Source organism: Aythya fuligula, chromosome Z (assembly GCF_009819795.1).
Source record: "Aythya fuligula isolate bAytFul2 chromosome Z, bAytFul2.pri, whole genome shotgun sequence".
Classification (NCBI taxonomy): Eukaryota; Metazoa; Chordata; class Aves; order Anseriformes; family Anatidae; genus Aythya; species Aythya fuligula.
Window position 1 is genome coordinate 22,467,420 of NC_045593.1, and position 16,684 is coordinate 22,484,103.

Here is a 16,684-nt window from a genome sequence, read left to right on the forward strand (position 1 = left end):
TATGTTTTATTTTAACTTCGAGGTGTTAATTACATCTATAAGATGTGGTATCTCATTTATTCCTTCTTATGGTAGATTTTAAAAATCCAGGTTGGTTGAATTCCTTTGCTTTCTGTTGTAAGATGTATTTTAGGCTGTTAAATGCATACGTTGTGCCCTCTCTGGTTTTCAATGTCAATTTGAAATGCTTAGGCTTAGCTATTTTATTCTAGAAGAGGTCTCAGTAACAACCTGTACTAAATTTCAGGAGAGCCTTTAAAATCAACTTGTGTAAGGAATAAGAAGACACTCCCTTTGGGTAGGTACAAGCTATTTTCTTCAAATAGTTTTCTATATGCACATTTATGCTGCGAGTATGGAGGCATCCTGATATTCAATAAATAATTGAAGAATTTTCATAAAATCATGGTTTGAGTTGGAAGGGACCTTAAGGATTGTCTGGTTCCAACCCTACTGCTAGTAGGGACTGCCAGTGCCTCACCATCCTCCAAGTAATTAATATTAATAATACTTAATATGCTCCTTCTCTTATCTCTACACTCCCTGATAAAGAGTCCCTCTCCTACTTTCCTGCAGGTCTACTTTAGGTACTGGAAGGCCACTATAAGATCTCTCCAGAGGAGCCTTCTCTTCTCCAGGCTGAACAAACCCAACACCTTCAGCCTATCTTCATAGGAGAGGTGCTCCAGCCCCTTGATCATCTTTGTGGCCCTCCTCTGGCCTCAATTTAATAGTTCCACCTCTTGTGCTGGGAGCCCCAGAGCTGAACACATTACTTAAGGTGGGATCTCACAAGAGCAGAGCAGATGGGAAGAATTGCCTCACTTGATCTGCTGGCCATGCTTCTTTTGATGCAGCCCAGGTTACAGTTGGCTTACTAGCTCACAATGAGCTCATCATCAACCAACATGCTCTAGTCTTTCTCTTCAGGCCTGCATTTTCTGTCTAACCTTTTATCTGTGCTTGGGATTGCCTTAGCCCAGATGCAGGACCTTGCCTGTGACCTTGTTGAACTTCATGAAGTTCACGTAGGCCACCTCTCAAACTTGTGAAGGGAGGGCATCCCTTCCTTCCAGCATGTCAACAGCACCACACAGCTTGTTATGATCAGCAAACTTGCTGAGGGTGCACTCAATCCCTCTGTCCATGTCGCTAATAAAGATGTAAAATAACACCAGTCCCAATACCAACTCCTGAGGAACACCACTCATTACTGATCTCCACTTGGACATTGAATCATTGACTGCAACACTTCAAGTGTGACCATCCAGCCAATTCCTTACCCACCAATCCTTACCTCTCCAATTTAAAGACAAGGATATCATGTGGGACAGTGTCAAATGCTGTGCACAAGTCCAAGTAGATGATGTCAGTAGCTCTTCCCCTATCCACCACCAATGCTGTAAACCCACCATAGAAGACCACCAGTTTTGTCAAGCACAATTGGCCCTTATTGAAGCCATGGTGGCTGTCAACAATCACTTCCTTATTTCCACATTCCTTTGCATATTTTTCTGGAGGATCTGCTCCATGGCATCTACTCTACGGTGCCAGGCACAGACATGAGACTGACTGGCCTGTGGATCCTTAGGCCTTCCTTTTTTCACTTTTTAAAAATGGGGCTTATGTTTACCCTCTTGTAGTTAATTCGAACTTCACTGGACTGCCATGACCTCTCAAATATGATGGACAGTGGCTTAGCAGCTACATCCACCAGTTCCCTCAGGACTATTGGATGCATGTCATGAGGTCCTATGGACCTGTGCACCTTTAGGTTCTGTAGCTGGTCTCAAACTTGATCTTTTCCTACAGCAGTTCTTCATTCTCCTGATTCCTGCCTTCTGGGACCTGGTCTATGTGACCATAGTTCTTATCAGGGAAGACTGATGCAAAAAAAAAAAGTCATTGAGTACCTCAACCTTCTCTGTATCCCAGGCAACCAGGTCTCCTCTTTCCTTCTGGAAAGGGCCACAATTTCCCTGGTCTTCTTTTTACCATCAATATGCATATAGAAGCCTTTCTTGTCATTCTTGACATCCCTGGTCTAATTTTATTCTAATAGAGCTTCAGCTTTCCTAACCTAATCCCTGTCTGCTTGTACAATTTCTCTGTATCCCTCTCAGGTTATATGTCCTTGCTTCCACCCTGTGTAGGCCTTTTTCTGCCTGAGTTTGGCCAGGAGGAACTCAATCTTCCATGTAAGGTTCCAGGCATTTTTGACTGACTTCCTCTTTGTTGGGATGCATCACTCCTGAGCTTGGAGGAGGTGATCCTTCAACATTAACTAGCTTTCTTGGGACCCCTCTTCATGGGCCTTGGTACCCTACCAAGCAGATCCCTCAAGAGGCCTAAGTCTGCTCTCCTAATGTCTAGGGTAGCAAGCTTGCCGTGCTCCATCCTTTATGCCCTCAGGATCCTGAACAGCACCATTTCATGTTCACTACCACCAAGGCTGCGCTTGTCCTCCACACAACATCTCTGTAACACCAGTGAGATTATAACCATAGCAAGCTTCCTGGTCAGCATATGAGAAGACTTAGATTTCAGGGTGCACAACAGACCTTCTTTGAAATCAAGAGGAGAGAAGTGAATCTCTCAAAGAGATGTTGGCTGTGCAGAGCCCTGTCAGTACCTTTGATCCTTGCTGCTAATTGTGTCATACTGTACACCTGAGCAGAGGAAAACAGTACCAGTGCCAGCTCATGTGTTAGGGTTCTTAACGAGCAAACACCTCTCTAGGAACAGCTCATCACGTTGCTATCCTGATTTAATCTCCCATTTATTTTCTGTACAGTATCCAGTTATTCATCGTGTGTTTTAATTTGTGGCTAACAGACTTGGACATTTTAAAGATTCACCAGTGTCCTGTACAAAGGCAGTTACCCAGTCAAGTCCAAACAATGCTATGCAAAACTTCAGAAATTTGTCATATCTGAGTATGCTGGCAATAGTACAAAGTCACAACAAACAAGTACAGAAACTGTTAATGCATATTAGAGAAAGTAATTTCAGCTAACCATACAATCTTACATGAGTTGCACTGGTGAAGTATTCAGGTACCAAAATATTGGGCTGGTTATTATCATGGGCAGGAGTATGACAATCTCAGTGAAAACTTAGACTTACTGATATGGATCTATTTGTAGATGTATAAAGTCTGGATATAGTAAGCATTAAAAATCTGATATTTTAGTTTCTTAGCCACAGTCTGTGCATAATAATTCAGTGAACTTCAACTAGGTAAGTAATTTAATTTTCCTGTGTTTTTCTTTATGAGATCATTCATTATTAAGAAAAGTTTGTAGTCTACTGTTGTAGTCATCATTAGATGAAGATAGAAACAATTTGAGATAGATAAAGTTAGTATGTGTACATATATTTGATTAGACAAATCAAATGAAGCATATTTGATTAGGCAGGCTGCTAGAACATGGCAAAAAAAATGGAGTCAAAATGTCTTTTCAGGTCATTATAGTAGTAACCTTCATGAATAAACATATAACCACAGAAAAACAAATAAAGAGGGAAGGGGAATTTGAGTGTTAAGGAGAATATCTTTTCTGAAAAGAAGGAAGATATGTAATTTATTTTCTCTGGAACATGGAAGAGGCTAACTGGAGGTTAGAGTGCAAATATCTGTTCAGAATATTCTAATTTTCACTTCTATTGCTTATTCATTTATTGTTGTCTCTTTAGAGCCTCATATAGTAAAAGTACAGGTGTCTCATCAGCAGAAGCTAGGGTCTGCAAAGTACTTCATCACAGGAGTTGAATAAATCCATTGCCTAAAGCTACCTCTAAATGACACAAAATAAAAATAAATACACTGTTCTCTTTAAACAAAAGTTCTCTGTGGAAGAAAATGTCCTTCAGTTGTTTTTCCCTTGAGCAATTTATCTAACCAAAGTGCAGCAGAGAGGTTCTGAAGGGAGAACACAGCTCCTTGCAGTAGGTAGCTCCAGAGAGCTGCTTAAGTTGCTTTGCTCTGCTTTCTAGTTTTTAGATTGCTTTTGGATTTTTTTGAAATGTTGTATAGAGAGAAATTTAGAGTGCAGGTTGTTCAGAATGAATTATTGATTTGTACAAATATTTAATCCATGGGCATTGGTGCCAGTGCCATATTATGATTTATATGTTTCAAGCTTAGGTTTGCCAGAAGCCTGAAAAGAAGTCCTTTTGCATTCATCATATCAGTCAACAAAACCAGAGTGCTTAAAGGCATACAAAGCCCAGTGGACTCTATGGCCTAATTCAGACAAAATTCTAGATTAGTTAGAAAAGATTTGGGATTTTTTATACTGCATTTTAAGATTGTACATGAATTTGTTTTCTTTTTGCTTGTAAAACTCCAGAAGCCACCAACTTAGTCTGCAGAAATCAGGCTAGATAATTTCTGATCAAAGCAACAACATATTACTACTGTTATCATCAGTAGTTATCAGTATCACTAACCTGAAAGAAACAGAAAATAACTAGAAGTTGTTATGCAACTAAGTAGCTCCTGCTTTTCTATGTCTTCCTATCACATAACTACCATACTTATGCCTATTCTATGATTTCCTTCTCATTCTTTACTTTCCTTACCACTAACTGTCTGAGCTGTTATTTAAAGATGTTAAAGTTTTATACAGTACTCCACTTTTCCCCAATTTCTTCTTCCAAGTCCTGCAGACATTCCCATAGTGATCATAAAATCATAGAATATCCCTAGTTGGAAGGGACCCACAAGGATCATCAAGTCCAACTCCTGGCTCCACACAGCACCACTCCAAAATCAAACCAGATATCTGAGAACATTGTCCAAATGCTTCTGGAATTCCAGCAGGCTCAGTGCTATGACCACTGACTGCCCTGAGGAGCCTGCCCCAGTGCCCAACCACCCTCTGGGTGTGGAACCATTCCTTAACCCCCAGCCTGACCCTGCCCTGTCCCAGCTCCATGCTGTTCCCTCGGGTCCTGTCGCTGTCCCCAGAGAGCAGAGCTCAGCGCCTGCCCCTCCGCTCCCCTCGTGAGGGAGCTGCAGGCCGCCATGAGGCCTCCCCTCAGCCTGCCCTGCTCTGGGCTGAACAAACCAAGGGACCCTAGCTGCGCCTTATAGGTCTTGCCCTTTAGACCGTTCACCATCTTTGTTGCCCTCCATTGGACACTCTCTAATAGTTTTAAAGTGATGGCACTCATTTCAGTCTCTCTACTCAATCTATCTGTCAATTTTTATGAATTTTTCAGTAAGCCAATATAATTCTCTCAACCATCCTGTCAGATTTGGTTACAATTGACTAATGGGTTCCAAAGCCGTTGTGGGACCACCTGACAGATGGATAGACAAGGCAATCTCATGAGCTGCATTTCTGTAGGAAGTAAGGCTCAAACCACTGATGATTTTTTCCAGCAGCAAACAGGAAGTATTTATGTCTTCCTGATCCTTGTCTGTACAAAACAGGATCTATATTCATTCTTTCAAATTTTTCAGACCTGTAGTGTATGGTTCTGACTATATAATATAACTGAAGGCTTAAATTCTACTTTACGGCTGCGAATCAATTTTTGTATCATTTGTGTACAGCTTGGGAATAGCATGGAACAGACTACCAAGGGGCAGCTTCCTGGATAACAAAGGAGAATATGCATACTGCCCCCTTTCGTAGTGTGAGGTATTCAAACGCGCAGCAAATCACATCTTTCTCCTGGTTTGTCAGGGTGAAAATGTGGTTTTATGTATTCTTGAGCTTCCCACACCACTGCTCAAATTTTGAGGTGCCATTTGAGGTACTATTCATGTAAGAGCAGTGAAGGTGTTGACAAGCATTCAAGAACAGAAAGAGATTTTTCCCCTCCCAGCCAGTCTGTGTAGCATCTAAGAGAATATGTATTCTGATCAGCATATATGCCAATATCTTTTAGTAAGGAATAATTGAAAAATATGAAAAATTATCCAGTGGAGCACCATTATATTACAAATGTGGTCTGGAATGGGGTCTCCAGAGTTTTATGGCAAGGATGAAGAATGTTTCTCATTTTAAGCACTCACAAGAACTTTTGGATGTATTTGATGAGCCACACAGTATTAACGTACCTGTAATATTTTCCCCGTCTCTGTTCCACAGGGTTCTTCATCACTCATACACAATTTACTATACCATCTCATGCAGTGTTTAATGCCCAGCTATTTCATAGTGCACATTGCTAAGACTCAAGTCAGCACTTTACACGGCTAGGTGTTTCTCTAGTCCTCCATATTGCACAGCACTATGCTGTGTATTACATCCAATATACATATTATTTCTCATTATTAGCAACGCAACACTACAAAGCACTTGCCTGATAAAGGCATGTCAAGGCTGAATGGCTTACCCCTGGTTCTGCCTTCACACCAATTTCATTTAGATTGCAAAGCAGAGTCCACAGCATTCTTCTGTTTGAAGACCTGTTTGGAAGACTTAGAGAATGCAGACATATGAGGCATTTATTGTCATATTCTGCTCTTATTTTGGGGCAAAGTATGGTGCAATTATTATGTCCTAATAATAAGTCAACTACTAATTAACTTGGAATTATGTTTGCATTCTGAAAGTATACACAGGTACCTTTATACTTTCATTCTTCTGATTAAAAAGTGAAATATATGGAAAACATTCTCTGATATTTACTTAACTTCAGGGCCCTTCAAAAAAAAAAAAAAACACCTTTGATCATTAAACTTTGTTGGCTTAATATTTCTATGAAGTACGGTTTTATGTATTTTTTCTGAGTTTTATTTCAGGGCAGCTATCTTTGCAAGATAATCTTACGAAGGACAGAACTGGTATTTTCTTGGTTATCAAACCCTCTAATTGTGGACATTTTTGAACTTAGAAAGCATTCTGAATTGTTGAGCTTAACATGAACTTTTGGCAAGGCTTTTTCATAGTTTGGCACCTTGGTGCACATCTTAGGTGTGCTGTTCTGATCATACTCCCAGATCTTCTTCTGAACTTCTTTTTACTTGTAGTACACATATAGAAAGTTTTCTTGTTAATGTCTACATCCACTAGTTTGAGGTATTTTACATGCTTATAGTGTAAGGTAAATCTTACAGTAAATGCCATACTATTCATTGGCGCCTGTGATCTCTCTGAATGCAAAACTGAATTAAATACTTTCATGTAGTCCGGCCAAACTACGTTAGACTCCTTCTGTTAGTTAACATTATGCATAGACTTTTCAAGCAAAAGTTGATCCTTTGTTCCTCTGTTGTATTGGGTTTTTGTTGTTTTGTGTTTTTTTTTTTTTTTGGTTGGTTGGTTGGTTGGTTTTGATATCATACTTCTGCCATCTACCCAGTGAAATATCAGTGATTACAGTTAGGTGATAAAGTCAGTTTTAGCAGTTTCCAATTGACTTGGAAAACTGAAACCTTTTGAGGACTCTCCATCTTTCTTTCATTTCTTAGTAGTAATAGTATTGCTTTGCTTTCAAGGTTTTGCTGTTTGTCTTTGACTATCTTTTCCTCCTGTCACTATCCTCAATGTCTGCATGGCCTTTCTCAATTTTGTCTTTACTATAATTCTTCAAGAGGAACAGTCCATTTTATGTTTATAAAGCTCTGAAGCACTGAAACTCTGCTTCTGATTGGAATATTCAGGCACTACTTAATTGCAGATGAAAAATAATACCCATTTAAGATCTTTTGCATTAGGTTATTTCATAAGGGAATTGCACTGATATCAGCTTTGTCATCATCAGCTAAATGATGAAGTGTGCACAGATAGGTCTTTTGAGGAGGGGTGCAAATCTGTAGAAATGACAGGTCTTTCTCTGATCCTCTAATCAAATTACTCCTAACTGGAGTCTCGTTGGCACATTAGAATAATTTTGATCTGCTTTCTAATTGCAAATGACTCTCAGATTGTCCTGTATGTTCATCTTATCCTGATTACAAACCTACCCCAGAACTAACAATTACTCTTGAGTTCTCAGCCATTTTTCCTCTAGCTCCCTCATTTGCTTAATTGGCTCATGGAAAATGTTTAACTTGCAGCCAGCAAGAGAGGCAGCTCCTCTGTGCACACTAGGTATTTCCTTTACAGTCAGTGCTCACCAAAACTAGTCAGCAAATACTTGCCTGAACCCAGTATCTTTTGGATTTGTGCTAGCTTTTAATTATGATTTTGTCCTTACATGGCTGAGTTGTGCGTGGTGGGAGCAGAGGAAGTTTTCCTTACAATGTAGTAGGGTTTCACTGTTTCTGCTGAAATCATGTATCAGGCTCTGACTATGTTCCTTGCTTTCTGTGGGGGTGCAGTTTCAGCAGTCCAGAGTCTCTAAACCCTTTTGGCAACTGGAAAGTGTGATACTGGGGCTGAGATAGACTGGTGGGACAAGTGTTGATACAGAAATGGTAAATTCTGGAAAGATTTCTGCTCTGTGTTTTTAAATGCATTCCATACCTATCATATTAGGGCTTATTCATTATTTGCAGTGTTTAGTATCCCAGGCAGCAGCAGACTAATACTAATAAGAGACAACAGAAATCCAAGCCAGGATGCTAGAAATGTAATCATCCTTGAAACAGATGTAGAGACTTCCATCTCTACAGTAGGCACAAAGTAACATTATAATTAAAGGTTGGTATACCAGCATCAGGCAGTCATTTTCTGCCATGGCCTACAAGTATCAAAAACGTCCTGCATAACATATATACAAGTCGTATATCTTACACAGGTAGTCATGCAAATTATACCCAAATCAAGCAGCTACTCTAGCACAAATAGTATTTATGGGGTAGAAAGACATCATGAAGTATGCTTAATGTCAACATGTAAGGACTTGTGCAGGGCTAACAAGGAGGTATATACAGAGCAGTGGTTGAGCAAGAGGCATTAAGTATGGATGCTGGAGCTTGCCAGAAGTCACTGATACTACTACAGAGCTTAGAAATAAGACACTTAAATTAGGATCATTAGGCAAGGATTGGGAGTTCAGAACAAGGGGCACAAGGGAAGAGTTTGTCACTCAGCAGTGTCTGACGCCCTCCTCTGTCTTGGTTCTTAACCTGTGGGTCTCTTGGATTTTGGTATATGTTGGGTTCTGATTTTTAGCTGTGAAACAGAGAGCAGGGATAGATGAACTACAGCAAGGCCAATGTGTCTTGTGTGTCTCTCATAGAGATGAAAAGAATACTTTTTTTCTTTGCGCTGAAAACACTAGCTGCTCTTCATATAAAATCTTCAGGTTGCATGGAAAGTTTTAGTCATCCTACAAGAGCAAGGCAGGAACCTGGCAATATATCCAGATTCTTATGTTCATATGGCATGAACACCATATAGGAAGTCCAGCTATATCCTCCTACAAATATATCAGTGCAAGGAAATTCAAAGCATACATGCTGGCAAAATAAAGCACTTTCCAAAAGTGTTAGGATTTCCTAGACTGTCTACTTTAAGGTGAAGGTTCTGCGTTATAGTAATAAAGTTGTGGCTTGTTTCAAATTGTGAATCATTATTCATGCTGAAACATGTACTTCACTAATGACCTTTCAAAGGAAGAACAATCCATGGGTTATTTTTAGGGATTGTTACTATCTTCTGCATTTCATAGAAAAGTAACCAGTTATTTTGGTAACAAAGTTACAAATAAATTGTAAAGTTTATTTTAAGAAATATGACCAGAGTACAATTTTAATCAACCTTTTTGGTTTTGTTATTTCTTTCTTTTACTGTCTCATATGATATTTGTTCTTCTTCCCATGCTTGTTGTGGCAGTCCTCTCTTAACTGTATGTTTCATCATCTCATTAAAAGTAACCTGTATTAAAAATTAATGAAGTCGGTGTGTACTGACTTCTTAAGTTTTATTTAAAAACATCTTCCTACATATTGTTTTATCCAAAATAGTTATGAGCTGTAAAGAGATTTTTTTCTTTTTCTTCTTGCAGACTGCAAATGATAACCTGCATACAGAAGATGAGCCTGAACTCAGAAGAGATAAAGAAAGCTATCTCTGTGCCGTATGCCTGGATGTTTATTTCAATCCTTACATGTGCTATCCATGTCACCACATCTTTTGTGAACCTTGTTTAAGGATGCTTGCCAAAGACAATCCAGCCAGCACTCCATGTCCACTATGTCGTACTACAATAGCCAGAGTCTTTTTCCAAGCAGGTATAAAAATTAAAGTTTTTACAATATAGACAAATTTTTCTTGCTTTTCATTCCTGTATTTCTGGTCTGAATCAATATATAGTTAAAAGTATAGTAAATCCATGCTGACCAAATACAGTCATAAAATTAGTTTCTTGTCCAAAGAAATAATAATGTACAAGTACATCCAAAATCCATTGAGATTAAAATGTAGTCTTGTTATCCATTGTGAGGAATTCTTTGCTAGGATTCTTTCTAGGACTGTGCCACACAAGCTTTCTTAAGTTGTAAGAAACTATTCTGAGAATGTATTTTAAAACTTTTTGATATTTGAAGTGAGGTTCTGATATTTTGTATTTTTTGGCTTTCTCTTGCTAAATAATTACAAATTCCAAGCATTATAAGAATACATTTTCTCAAAATATCTCACTAGAACAGCATTTTTTAAATGGATAACTTAATTAGCAAAAAATAAACCTTTTGGCTTTGTGACTTTAATTCAGCTACAATTGAAAATAAGGTTGGCAGTACTATAGAATTCTACTAACTAATCTTATTATTAAAGTCTTCTTTCCTGGCCTCTTCCACCCTCATTTCTAGTGTTCCTGACTTTAAGCAGTAGGAAAACATGGTCAGTAAGTGTTTTTTGATGTCATAAATTATATAGGAATAGGAGAGAGTGCCACAGGTATTTTACCTAGAATAGCATGAGTCAGTCTTTTATACCTGGAACTATAAAAAGTAAATTCATAAAATTTTTGAATTTATATTGATATCCATATGAATAGAATTCCACTATAGTCAAATTCCACTATGATATGACTGATGACTGGAACTAGGCCCTTCACAGCACTTAAAACTGTGCATATACTGGTCACAAAATAATGGAAATAACTCAGCCATGCTGAAATGTTTATTTTCGTGTGCTTCAGAGATCATGCAGCTCTTCCGTTTAAACTGAGCGAGTGCTGTGGTGATGACAGGTTGGGAATGTAGATTAAAGAGAGATTTTCTATTGATCTGCAGAGCTGCCCAGCTTGTATTTCTGGTTGTACACAGACTCCTCCACTGCACAGGCACAATTTTATATAATCTGATGACAGATGAGTTTGAGGAACTGTCTGGACTAAAAAGGAAAAAAAAAGAAAAAAAAAAAGTTATTTGGATGGGAAGGAGGCATTTTTTTCAGATGAACTAGTTGCCACAAGATGGTTCACTGGGGAGTTGGTGGTGGCCATGGGTAAGGACTGACTAAGCCAGCACTGCAGCAGAGAAGATGGGTAAAAAAAATGCCTACCTGGTGTTTAGAAGTTTCAGCTTGATTTCATTTCATTTTCTTAATGTTTAATGCCCCTTTGGAACTGATTTAAAGTGTGTTTCACCAATAGATAATTGTTTTTAGTTATTGAGGGGATTTTAAGTAAAGAAAAGCTATTTAACAGAGCTGCTGCAGTAAAACATTACTGGGAGAGTGTAAAGAGGGAAATGGACACTTGATAAAATGTATTTGGAAAACTTTAAACACCTTTGAAGTATTTTTGTTTAAGTGAAATATTTCAGGATTATTTATAGTTTTTCAGTTCTTACTTTACAGAATCACAGAATCACAGAATTTCTAGGTTGGAAGAGACCTCAAGATCATCGAGTCCAACCTCTACCTAACGCTAACAATCCCCACTAAACCATATCCCTAAGCTCTACATCTAAACGTCTTTTAAAGACCTCCAGGGATGGACACTTCCCTGGGCAGCCTGTTCCAGTGTCTAACAACCCTTTCAGTACAGAAGTTCTTCCTAACATCTAACCTAAAACTCCCCTGGCGCAACTTTAGCCCATTCCCCCTTGTCCTGTCACCAGGCACGTGGGAGAACAGGCCAACCCCCACCTCGCTACAGCCTCCTTTAAGGTATCTGTAGAGAGCAATAAGGTCACCCCTGAGCCTCCTTTTCTCCAGGCTGAACAAGCCCAGCTCCCTCAGCCGCTCCTCGTAGGACTTGTTCTCCAGGCCCCTCACCAGCTTCGTCGCCCTTCTCTGCACCCGCTCAAGCACCTCAATGTCCTTCTTGTAGCGAGGGGCCCAAAACTGAACACAGTACTCGAGGTGCGGCCTCACCAGAGCCGAGTACAGGGGGACGATCACCTCCCTAGCCCTGCTGGTCACACTGCTTCTGATACAAGCCAGGATGCCGTTGGCCTTCTTGGCCACCTGAGCACACTGCTGGCTCATATTCAGCCGACTATCCACCATCACTCCCAGGTCCTTCTCTGCCTGGCAGCTCTCCAACCACTCATCTCCCAGCCTGTAGCTCTGCTTGGGGTTATTGAGCCCCAGGTGCAGGACCCAGTACTCGGCCTTGTTGAACTTCATGTAGTTGACCTCAGCCAATCGGTGCAGCCTATCCAGATCCTCCTGCAGAGCTTTCCTACCCTCAAGCAGATCGACACATGCACATAGCTCAGTGTCATCTGCAAACTTACTGAGGGGGCACTCAATGCCCTCGTCCAGATCATCGATGAAGATATTAAAGAGGACCGGCCCCAGCACCAAGCCCTGGGGGACACCACTAGTGACTGGCCTCCAACTGGACTTGGCTCCATTCACCACGACTCTTTGGGCCCGGCTATCCAGCCAGTTTCTAACCCAAAATATACAATGTGTATAAATACCTGATAGGAGGGAGCAAAGCAGAGACCAATAGACTCTTCTCAGTAGTACCCACCAACAGGACAGAAGGCAATGGACACAAACTTAATCACATAAAATTCCATCTGAATGCAAGAAAACACTTTTCCATTGTGAGGGTGACCAAGCACTAGAACAGGTTGCTCAAAGAGTTTGTGGAAAATCCACCTGAAGAATCGAAACCCAACTGGACATACCTGGGCAACCTGCTCTAGCTGACCCTGCTTGAGCAGTTGGGTTGGACTAGTTGATCTCAGGATATGACTTCCAACCTAACCCATTCTATCAAAATATTTAAAAGTTATTTAGTTTTATTGAGGAACTGGACTTATGCAGCTGAAGTGTAAATACAATGTTATACAGAGAGAGTCTAATGTAAGTAGTAATAACAGTATGACATGTGTTTAGGATTAACTATATACTAAGAAAAATATTTTGTAATTTCCCAATGCCTAACACTTCAGGCTGCTTTTAAGTCAACCAAGAAATACTGATGATCATAAAGTCATTGAGGTTAGAAAAGACCTTCGAGATCATCTGGTCCAACCATCACCCTACTACCAATATCACCCACTATGATGATAACATATCCTTAACTATATCCTGAAATTAATCCTTAATTTATCCTTAAATTAATAAAATCAACACATTAGGGAAAATGGATGATGATGGACCAATATAAGAAGTAATGAATATTTTTTTTTAACTCAGGAGGCTTATTAATCCTTTTAAAAGTTATGCAAAAGTCACTGTTGTTATAGGTTTGGGTAGGTAAGGAAGCAGAATTGCTAGTATTCTATATTTATTTCTCTAATAGCTACAGCCTGGATGTCTCATTTCCCTCATTAATTTATTCTGTATGCTTTCTGCAATGTTCCTTCTGTATAATTGCATTTTATTTTACGAGGATATCTCAAAAACAAAACATTTAGGAAGATAACCTTTTTTTGTGCTATCTTGCAAACTGACTGAATCTAACTACAATAGAAGGATGCACATAACATCTGAAAAATGATGAAGGCAAACAGCTCAACTGTCCACAAAGGATGTGTTAAAACATGATCCACAAGGATACTTATCCTGTCCTATTGCCCATATCAAGTGAGCCTTTTCTATTGGTTACCGTGAGGGTGAACTTCCAATCCTTCCTGAAGACTCTTGAAAGCCCTTCTCCCATCTGCCTTTTTTTCAGGAAAGAAAGTGAAAAAATAAATAAATAAATAAATAAATAAAAATCAATGCCTCAGTAGAGGATTCAACGTTTAAATTTGAACAATAAAGTTGAAAGAGCTGAGTCAATTTTTAGGCCTGTAGAAGAAAACTAAAACTAAAACACCCTTTGTTGATGCTGTCAGAGGCAAGAGGCTATTTTCTGAATACAAATATTACTTAATCAAAATATGTTAAGTAGCATATGAAGTTCTTCTATAAAACTTAAAAAACATGAGTGAAAATTACAAAATTTGTTCCCTTTACATTTAGGAGAAAAAACAGCTGTTTCCATTCACTGACAGAGGGTTATTGGTGTAATAGTGTTGTTCTTACATGAGGCAAAAGGATTTGGGGGTTTCTGTGCTTTGTGTGTCTTTTGTAGACTACTTCCACCTGGATTCTGACATGATGAAATACCAAAAAGCACCCAATAGTTTTTTAGAATGAGGCCAGTATATTTTTTTTTTACTTCAAAACTGTTAACATCTTCCTGTTACACAGAGAAAGAAACTGCAGCTAAAGAGCATTTGCCTTTTTTTTTTTTTCTTTCTGGAGCCTGTTTCTATAAAGTGACTTTTCTCTAATTTGTTGGAGAAAAAGATTTGTCCCTTTCATAAAACCCAGATCATTGAAAAAGTATGTAAAATTGCAATGAAACAAGTAAAGTAGCAATACATAAGTCTATTCAAAGGTCTGTGAAGAGTCTTTTCTTCCGTTTAAAGTATACAAGAAATTGCAGTAGCTGCTGACACTATTAGTATTTATCTGGAGTCATGACAATTAGAAGGAAGAATCTTTGTTAAGCAAGCGTAACTGGGGTTTTGAAGTTTCCCATGCTAACTGCTAACTCGGCTACTCTGCCTGTTACCATCAAATCAATTCTTTTCAGTGGTAGGAAAATATGGTCACTTTTAAGCTGTGTTTGCCATTTTTGTATTGCTATGGACAGGTTAATTTTCCCAGTTTTGAGTAGCTGTCCATGCAAATATAATCCGAATTATAATCCAAATTATATCCTGAGGAGCTAATGAGTTCTTGCAATTTGTAGGTTATTGTCAACTCCTGCAATCTATCATTCATCATTCTATGAATGCGTTCTTAAAGCCAGTTAATTCACAGTATGAAAAAATACTCCAAAATAATTGTCAGACTTTTTCCCTCTCTATTGAGTGACAATGTTAAAACAAAAAACAACATGAACTGAGAATTAATTCCACAGTCAGACTGATAGATGTTATTTCGTTCATAGAGGTCATCATAGGCTTGTAAATTAAATAGCCTGATTTATAACATACTTCATTTTGTTAGCATTTGACATCTTGTTTTCTAAGTGCTTTAGTTCTGAGGAATAAAATCAAAAGAGCATGTTTAAGACTTGTTCTTGCTATATCTGGAAAAGATTATTTTCATGTGATTTTAAAAATCTTTAAGAGGTGTTCTAATCAGAAAATGTGCTGTATAGTAGATAAGGCACTATATTTTATAGTATAGCCATATGCAAATTACATGCAAATATTCTTTCCTGTTAATTATTGTAGAACTGAACAACTCTACCAAGTCTTTTTTCCCTACGGAATATTTGAAGTTACAAGAAAGTTTTCAAAAATCAAATTCTGCAAAATGGCCTCTACCAAGCTGCAAGAAAGCTTTCAGAGTATTTGAAGGTAAGAAAATCACTTCTGTATATTTTTGACAAGGTTAATTTCAGACTTGATTACCTGTATTTATTGAAATTTTTCCTAAACTTTATTCCATCTTGAGTACTCAAGAACACTAGCCTCTAGCTAGTCCATGTCATAGGATATCAGAGACAGATGATTACTGGAGTAAAAGAGAGTAAAATTCTCCTTGTATGATTCATACACAGTGCTCTGAATCTAAACATAAACTGCAAAATGTAAAAAGGCAGTTTATGTGTATACTTTTTTATTTATACTTAAATCTTTAATTTTGTGCACATTATCAGGATAATTCTATGTCATTTACTGTTTAGAAATAAATAAATAAATAAATAAATAAATAAATAAATAAATAAGTGTCTGAAAAGCCGAAGAAAGAAAATGACCAGATAAAAAGTTCCCAATTCTGAATCTTGTCAATAAAGACTGCTCCCCAAAAAAATCAGAATCAGCTTTTTATGTATCAAGTCATATTAAAGTTGGAAAAATATTATATATATTATTCTGCATTGTTTGCTTTATACATGTGAAATGCAATAAAGGTGTGTTTTTTTTAGCTTTCTTTTATTTTCTGTTTATTATAAGAAGGAAGCTTAGTCCTCTTCTTAATAGTTTATGACTTAAGTGTTTCTATGGCTATTAACTGTTGATTAACTGAAACACATTTAAGTTAGAGCACGGAAATATGGGATTCACTTTTTACTCAGGTTCACTGTTTTCAATCTAATGGCCTTTTTTCACTAAGCCCCCTCTATGTTTACTTACACAGCAGTTTTCTGTAGTCCTGCATTCTGATATCATGTATTTTTCCCGTTTATAAAAACAACATAATTTTTTTGTAAAAGTACATGGAAAAAAAATAAAACAGAACATTCTTTTTATATTCCTTTTATGAGCCTACTCAGGCCTTTCCGTGGGTCAAATTTGATATACCCTTCAGTTATAAAACTGTGTAATGCATGGTGATGATTTGATGCTGAAAATAATAAATAC

At 38.2% G+C, this 16,684-nt stretch overlaps 1 protein-coding gene across 1 annotated transcript in view; it reads left to right on the plus strand.

Annotated features, from left to right (window-relative positions):
- Nucleotides 1-16,684, plus strand: part of RNF180 (ring finger protein 180) — an 87,115-nt gene that overhangs the window by 48,882 nt on the left and 21,549 nt on the right. The window contains exons 5-6 of the mRNA XM_032206405.1: nucleotides 9,913-10,138; nucleotides 15,551-15,676. Coding sequence (XP_032062296.1) covers nucleotides 9,913-10,138; nucleotides 15,551-15,676 — 352 coding nt within the window. The remainder of the gene's footprint in view (nucleotides 1-9,912; nucleotides 10,139-15,550; nucleotides 15,677-16,684) is intronic.